General features: G+C 41.1%; 1 protein-coding gene across 1 annotated transcript; it reads right to left on the bottom strand.

Moving 5' to 3' along the window:
* Positions 1 to 539: 539 nt before the first annotated feature.
* Positions 540 to 1669, bottom strand: uts2r3 (urotensin-2 receptor 3). Its single transcript, XM_014994061.2, is given in 2 exon segments — positions 540 to 601; positions 604 to 1669. Coding segments are annotated over 2 exon segments (1128 nt in total).
* Between the last annotated feature and the right edge of the window lie 6651 nt (positions 1670 to 8320).

Genomic DNA, 8320 nt, shown 5'->3' with positions numbered 1-8320 from the left:
ATCAGCTATTTTCTCTGATAAAGCAAACATTGTCCTTTCATACGGCTTTCGTACAAAGTGCTATAATTTCTCCAACATCCTCATTGCTTCCGTCTTTGGTAGCCAATACTGTCACTTCCGAAGCATCCTTATGCCTTTTTAGTGCACTCCACCTTCTACAAATTAAACAAAATTGGTGTCAAACTTTGGGCAGCAAACGTCTTTGTTGTGTTGCTATCATTTTAAAGATATTAATGAAAGTTTCCAGAGGTCAACAAGCCCCCCCACATCTACAAAATGAACAAATTAGATGTCAATCCACTGTCTCGAAAATGTGCAACGAAAAGCACAACTGATTGAGACCAAATTAGTTTGATTTTGTAAATGTGGGGAGGTGTTTGACCTTTGATGACCTCTGGAAACATTTATTATTAATATCTTTAAAATTATAACAAAACAAAAATGAAGATTTTTGCTGCACAAACATTTGACACCAATGTAGTTTGATCTGAAGACGGTGGACGGTCAACTCCACTCAGGATGTTGGTGAGGATGTAACATCACTGCAGGGGGCTGCCCTTGCGGCAGAGCTGATTGGCTAATGCGAGCACCTGCCAATCGGTTTCCGCTTCCCAGTCAGTAACGTGTAGAAGAAGGGATTGACGCAGGAGTTTCCATAAGTGAGTCCTGTCAGGATGCGGTTCACCGTCACCTGGGTCCCCACCGGTAATGTCCGAAGCATATCGGGCTGGTAGAGGGGGAGCAGCTGCCAGATCCAGAATGGGAGGAAACAGGCCCAAAAGGCCAGGACGATACCCAGGATGAGAAGCAGAACTTTGGGTTTTGGTGCTCGGGGAGTGCACGCCGAGCCTGTTCCGTTTGCCCAGGCCGGCTGGGTCTGTGAAACCCAGTAGAGCCGGCCCAGAGTGGCGTAAAGTCCTCCGATGGCCAGCCCAGGGCCGAGGATGCTGGTGCAGAAAAGTACGCTCAGATAGGCCTTGGAGCTCTGCTCGTCCCACGCCGGGACGCACAGCTGTCCCTCGCCGTCCTCCCCGTCCTCCAGGTGCAAGGTGATCATCATGGGAAGGCTCAGAGCCACCGCCAGACCCCACGCCAGGGTGACCCGCAGCAGGTTGGAGGAGCTGGAGGAGGAGGTGCGCAGGGGATGGGCTACAGCTCTGTAGCGGTCCATGCTCATGGCAGTGAGGGTGAAGATGGAGGCGTGCATGGTGAGGAGGTCCAGACTCAGTAGGAGGCGGCAGCCCAGCTCCCCGAAGGCCCATCCGGACGCCAGGCTGTCGTACACAATGAAGGGAGCGGTGAAAAGGTAGAGCAGGTCGGCAAGCGCCAGGCTCAGCACCTGGAGGTGAAGAGAGGTGGAGGAGGCCGAGGAGGAGGGGGAGGAAGGAGAGGCAGAGTTCGCGAGACAGGAAGGAACGGGTATTCTTGTTAGGCAGCAGGCCAGTCCGGCTCCACGTCTTCTCCTAACTCTGCTGCGCCTCAGAAGGAGAACCAAAGTGTAAAGGTTTCCTGTGATGCCCAGCAGGGAGAGGAGCGAGAGGAGGGAGCAGAAGAGAGCGGTGGAGGCAAAGCTGGGCGATGGAGAGACGGAGGGAGAGGAGGAGGGCGCTGAGAGGTTCTGGATGGGAGTGAGGGTGTAGAGAGCTGTGGGAGCTAAAGACGGGTCCATTATGCCAAAAGGTCAGCAGGTTAGAGGAAAAAGTCAGACTGCTGTGTAGAAGAGGAAGAAAGACAAACAGGCGATGTGGAGCAAATCAAAATGTAAAAGCAGATGGAGAGAAGAACATGACATGAGTTATTTTCTGTAGATTCTAGAGAAATTAAGAGTGCCCTATGTTGTACTTCTTTTTATGTTACAGCCACACGCTTCAAGGTATCTTCATTTGATTTTATAAGGTACATGAACTCAAAATCATGCTTAATTGTGAAATGGAGGATAAAGTAATTCATTTTTACAATTTTTATGAATACAAATCAGAGCCCTATTCAGCCCATCACCTGATTATAGAAAGAGTATCGAGCACAACTACAAACCATCAAGAACGTGGCTGTCCACCAGGGGTCTGCAGCTTGTACAATCCAAAGATTCATTTTCACCCTCAGACCAGTAAAATAAAACCTGTTTCGCTCCACAAATGCTACATCTGTTTGAAAAATTAATATTCATAATAAATGATTAGTCGTTTTTAAATTACCATAGATTTATTTCTATTTTTTCTATTTAAATGTGAAACTTTTGTATAAACAGGATAGATACATTTTCTCTGGAATATATTTGTGGAAAATTGTGTTAAAAAAAAAACAGTGTTTCCAAATTAAAAAAATAAGTGATCTAATATAAACACTTGCAGTTGAGATTGCAGCAAAAGATTGTTCAGTTATCAACATGGCTGCTGAATACTTCAGATTTCAGATGTTTGCAACAAAAAAAAATTGAAAGTCATGTAACAATTTCTGCTGCAACATCACATAAATCCTTGATTAAATACGTGTAAGTTTGATGTATTGTGACAAAATTTGCTCAACTCCAAGGGATTTGAGCACCTCTGAGCGTCACCACATGGATGACGTGAACAAATCCTGTTTCTGTCTGCTTCAGCTTGATTTGCCCCCATTCAAACTCTGACAGTAGACAATGTAAAGAAAGTCACATAAACACGATTAAATGAAAATGTCAGCAAATCCAGGATGGTTTATATTCCAGCAGAAACCTGCTCTGGTTGGCACAGCCATCACGGTTTTATTGTTACAAGGGGAGCCCGCGTAGGCCGGGCTTTGGGCCGGGGGGTGGAGGGGGGGGTTCTTCAATTCAAGACGGTAAATCTGCACGGAAAAACCTCCCCCTTTGGGTCAACAGCTGGGCAGCAATTAGGTGAAACAGTACGGGAACATGAAAGACAGCCGATCTTATTAGCAAGCAGGTTATAAACGGCCAAGGTTTTGTTTGGATTTCTTGAGCTCCTTTTGCGCACCGCTGGTTTGGATGGGGACCGGTGCGTGTAAATTTGCCGAGTCATAACGCAGCAGGACTCAAGCCTGGCGCTGCGCTCTGCTGAGAAAAAAAATTAAACACTCATTTTGAGAGGGGAGAGCAGCATGTTCGCTTCGATACACGCAGTTCTTGTGTGCAGAGAGAGAGAGATGTCTTCGTGAGAGAGGCTGACAGAGGAGCCCCGTGACCCGGGCGGCTGCTGCCCGCCGCTGCGGCTCCCTTTACATGACTAATTACATACACAATACACCGCGTTACATCTCTGTGTTTTATATTTTACAGTGAACATTTTAATAATCAAAAATAATCTACTTGTTAAATTAAACTCTCGCATTGCTGTTGGAAAAAAAATAATGCTGGTTGTATTATGTTTACTAGCGTCAAGACCGTTCTAAATAATGTATTTTATTGACTTTAGTTGTAGTAAAATGCAATTTTGAATTTATTTGTGGGAGAGAGAAAAAACCCCCACATATTTTCCAATACTCTAACTGAAATGCATTTGAATTCAATACGTTTTACGACAGTTAAGTCATTTTCAACTTACTTTCTGAGATGTAAAATCCTGGACGTTACAAAATAATGTTCCTGGGTTGAAACCTCTCAGCTCCCATTCTGAAATCTTCTCATTTCGATTCGTTCAGATGAGGAGGATTAGTATTTAATATTTAATATTTAAAGTTGAAGTTTGGGGTGTGCGGTTCCGTCCTCAGCGCTGCTCTCCGTCCTCAGTCTCTGATTTGTCTGAGTCAGTCCGAGGATCCAGAGTGAGAGTCACACAAAGGGGTGGGATGAGAAATCAAGGGGGCTTCTCCTGCATCCAGACTCCATGTTTAGGCACAGCGAAGCCTCCCCCCTCCACCCTCCTGAGTGAAGTAAATATGAGAACATATTGAATTTAATTCAGAGTTTTACTTAATCACTCCTCAAATCTGTTGAAATCTGTTTTAATGATTTGACCGTTTTAATCCTAAATGTTTCATGTAATTATGGTTTGTACATCTCAGTTGTTTCTGAGTTATGGCTTCATGCGAAGCTTTTCTTTCCACTGCTTTGCCTCTGAGTTGTCCTGTAAGAATTTGAAACACTAGCGTCTGGTTTTGTTTTTTTTTTTCTCCTGTACTTTGCAGCCACATTAAATCATACTCTTGATCATAGTTCGATGACTTTCTAATAGTTTCGGTGAAGCATAAATCTAAATGGGAATTTACTGGAAGAATTTACATTCATGCCAATAAAATGACTATAAATAGAAATATTTTTGAGCTGAAAGCTCGTTTCCGTTCATTTATGAAACTCGTTCAGAGAGACTGTGTTGATTTGCTTAATGAAACATTTTTTATTTTTTATAATGAAAAATATATGTAATCTTTTTACCTAAACACTTTATGTTAATGTTTAAGAACGCAGTAAAAAATTTCAGGTAACATATAACCATTGATGGATGACGTCCAGGCTGTTAATTGCAATTTCCTCCCAAAGGGGAATCAGAAGAGTCTCATAGATTAGCAAGATATTGCTATGGTGAATATTGTTTGTGAACTTAGACTGGCTGTGTTGTGGATTTAGAAGATAATCTGATTATTGCTGCATCACCCAAATATCCAAAACTGATGGTCGGCCATTTTCAGTCAAAGTTTTCAGCTAGAAAGTAGAATTCATGGTATCAGCAAAGTAAGCCTCTATATTTGACTGTCAGCATGATATTTCAGAAATTAGAATTTTCTTGTCAGTTTTCAGAATATGTTTCATGAAAACATGAATATTATTTGATGAAGCTGTGCTTGTTTTGGGCAGCAGATTGGCCTCTTATTACTCAGATGTCTGAGGCCTGCAGGGATTAGCTGTTGTTCTGGGTTCTTCTGTGACTTCCTGGATTAGACGACGATGCTCTCCTGGAATAATTTTGGTAAACTCCTAGGCGTGATCACAGTTTTTCCATGTGGTTGATGGTTTTCACTGTGAAATTTGTAACACCCTTATGGACTGACGGATGGTGAATATCAGGGCCAGATATGTAATTTTTTAATGCTTTTTGCCTACTTTGTGTTGTCAGATGGCTGATAATCAGGCCTGGGTGAGGCTGATGAAATTGAATTGAATTTATTTCCAAATAAATATGTTTAATCTCCTTTAATTCAAGATTTCAGAATGATGGCAATAAGCTTTATCTCTTAATACATGAAATTATATATTTGTGTTTAAATAGGTTAGGTTTGCTTGGAATTAAATTTAGTTTGATTATCTAAGACATTGTACTTCTGTACACCATCAATAGACACACATATTCATTTAAATGTCTATTTTTTAAACAGTTTCTCTCTGAAGTCACCGCTGTGAAAGTGTTGCAAAGTTTCAGACATACATGATTCATTAGAGGTTTTCACTTGACTGTAGCTATTTTCACATTCAAGTGAATGTCTGACCTTTTGGTGGATTTCTGGGAAAACACAAAGACAGAAAAGTCACCCTGAAGCAGATTCAGACCATATTGAACTCTTTTTGATATGGATTTTTTTTTTTATATACATTCAAACGGAGTTTAAGCTCAGTTTCGCCTCATTGCATGTGTGAAGTTCAGAAAGGGGCCTCGTATCACTGTTATTTCCTGTCATTTTGTGACGCACCTCCATAACTAACAGTTCAACTCTGACCCAATGTCAATACCACAACAGTTCTTGTTCGCACTCAATCTGTCCAACCCTCACAAGGGGATTTATACCGTGATCTGGTGTTTAAACTGTAGAGGAAATTAACTATCCAATGTACTGGCCCGGATCAACATCTTTCCATGCGGGAGACAGCGCAGCTTTCCTGGTGGACGCTCCGACTGCATCGCTGAATAAACCGGCCTTTCAGGAGATATCAGAAGCAGCTCCCAACTGCCTGCTACCAGCCGAGTTGTTTTTGGCTCAGCAGTTGTCAAACCCACAGCTGCGGTCTGCCATCTTCGAGAAGCTGGGCGGCTTGGAAATGATTTAAGTTGTGACTGCAGAATGTGAGGCCTGCACCTCGTGTCGGTCCCGGTGGGGAGTCCATGCTCTAGTCCGCTTCGTACATAAAGACAGACAGACAGAGACAGGCAGTAAAGACTCAAGAGGGCTGGAGGGGGGAGAGGTGGACATACCTATCCCCGTGGGGTGTGAGGAATTTGTGCAAATACCTGCCACAGGCATGCCAAAAAAGGGGAGAAAGGTCTGCCTCCATCACGCACCTATAGAAAGGCTTATTGGATGGAAATGTAGGAGGGCTGGTGTAACGAGAAGCCTGAAGAAGTAAAATCAGGAGGGGAAATCGGAGGAAAATGTTTACAAACTGTGAAGTGAGGTATTATACATCCACTTTTGTTTATTTCTAACACATGTAGTCATGGAAAAAAAAAAACAGATGGAGGGGAAAGAAGCTGGAGCTGTGGGCTGTTTATTTGTATTTGTCAGAGGACATCAATCTCAGCCAGTGGAGGCAACCAGTATAATTTTTAATTACATTTATCTGAGCAATGGGCTCCATGTTGGAGCTTTGACCTGGACTGCGTGTGTTTCTCTCAGTTAATTAGCCTGCATCACTCTTATATGCAAATCAGGTCTGAAGATGAGAAATGGAAACATTATCAGGATGTTTTTTGTGCGTGAAATTAATGGCTGGAAGAATGATTGTTGCATTTGAGCTGCAGAGATATTTTCTGCTTGCTCTATTGACCTTACGCACTCCAGCAAATTAAATCTGGATGTTTGGAATATGTTTCTAAAAAGCAAGATTATATATTTTTCTAAATAGTAGCTTTTGGCTTATTTGTGTAAAAGTTCTGTGTTTGTGTAAGTTCTTTCATTCTTATATAAATATTATATATTTGCATGAACGTATTATATGCCTATATGTAACACTTTCTTTGTAACGTGTTTCCTTGCTGATCTGTGCTGTATTTGTGTGTGATTGACTTATTTATCTCTCTCTTTTAATCACATCATTGTTTTAGTCTGTCAATTTACTGATTATTTCTTGTGTGTGTGGGTGTGTGTGTGTGGGGGTGTGTGTGTGTGTGTGTGTGTGTGTGTGTGTGCGCGCGCGCGTGCGTGCGTGCGTGCGTGCGCGTGTGTGTGTACGTGTGTGTGTGTGTGTGTGTGTGTAGGTGTGTGTGCGTGTGTGTGTATCGAGTGACTTTAATGGGTTTATGTTTGTTTTTTATGTTCTCTAAAAAGACCTTGTGTTACACTTTGCTGTTTAAATGTGTTCCATAAATTCATATTGATTAATGAATTGATTTAAAGACAAATTTAGTTTGCTTTTCTGCAATTATGGTCTGATATGGATCGATTCAAAAACATGAGTTATTATTATGTATATATTTTTATTTCTTGCTTTAATAGATTAAAGCACTGTTGCTACCACTAAATATGTAGATGTTTTCTTTTTTAAAATTTAATTAATACAACTATAAAATGTTAGCAAACAGTTATCATCTATTTTATGTAAGCTGTTGAAAGAAATATATAGCTCTGATGTGAGCAGCTGTGGATCAATTTACCAATTAATTAATTAAGTATTATGATCTTAGGACATAATACACACTAAGTGATTTATCTTTTAGGGAAAAAATAGAAATCAAACTAAACTTTGGGTAACACTAAACTGTTGACTCCAATAATCTGAAATATTTAGCTGTTTTGATTTTGTGCTTGTAAAACCAAAATACAATTTCCACCAAATGTTTAGTTTCAGTCAGATATGAAATAGGAAAAAAAATTTTGAGCCCCTCAAAGAATAATAGATTATTCTTTGAGGGGCTTTATTGCTGAGTGGGATCTCAGCAATAAAGCTGAGATCCCACTTATAGTGAGCTGAATCTTTCTTTAATTTTTTCACATTTTGCCACTTTACAGCCACACACTACAATGTTTATTGAAGGGATTTTATATACCAACATATAGCAGAGCATAATAAGGTTTAAGTAAAATATTTATTTATTTATTTATTTTTTATTTTTTTGGTTTTTACAAGTACAAATCTAAAAGTCGTTTCATCCATCAGTATTCCATCCAAGCTCTGTCAGATTTGATGACGACGGTCTGGAAAGAGCAAGATGGAGTTTAGTGTTGTCACGATTTGACTCCGTCTTCCTGCAGGAAATCAGCTTCATTTTTCTGCATGTCTTTATTTTCTGCATCAGCAATCAGAAGACAGTCACGATATGACAAATCCTCCCTCACGTAAACGCCTATCAGCTCCCTAACCTCCTCCTGGCCGTCTTTGCTTTCCTCTTTCATTTCATTAATTAGCCTGTTTCTGAACAAACCGCCTGACAAATTGCCAGCCGGTTGACTGTCCTCG

This window comes from Poecilia mexicana, unplaced genomic scaffold, assembly GCF_051168715.1.
Source record: "Poecilia mexicana isolate PSO_F unplaced genomic scaffold, ASM5116871v1 scaffold_16, whole genome shotgun sequence".
In the NCBI taxonomy this organism is placed as follows: domain Eukaryota; kingdom Metazoa; phylum Chordata; class Actinopteri; order Cyprinodontiformes; family Poeciliidae; genus Poecilia; species Poecilia mexicana.
Note: the sequence above shows the minus strand (reverse complement) of the source record. Positions and strands in the feature narration are given on the sequence as shown.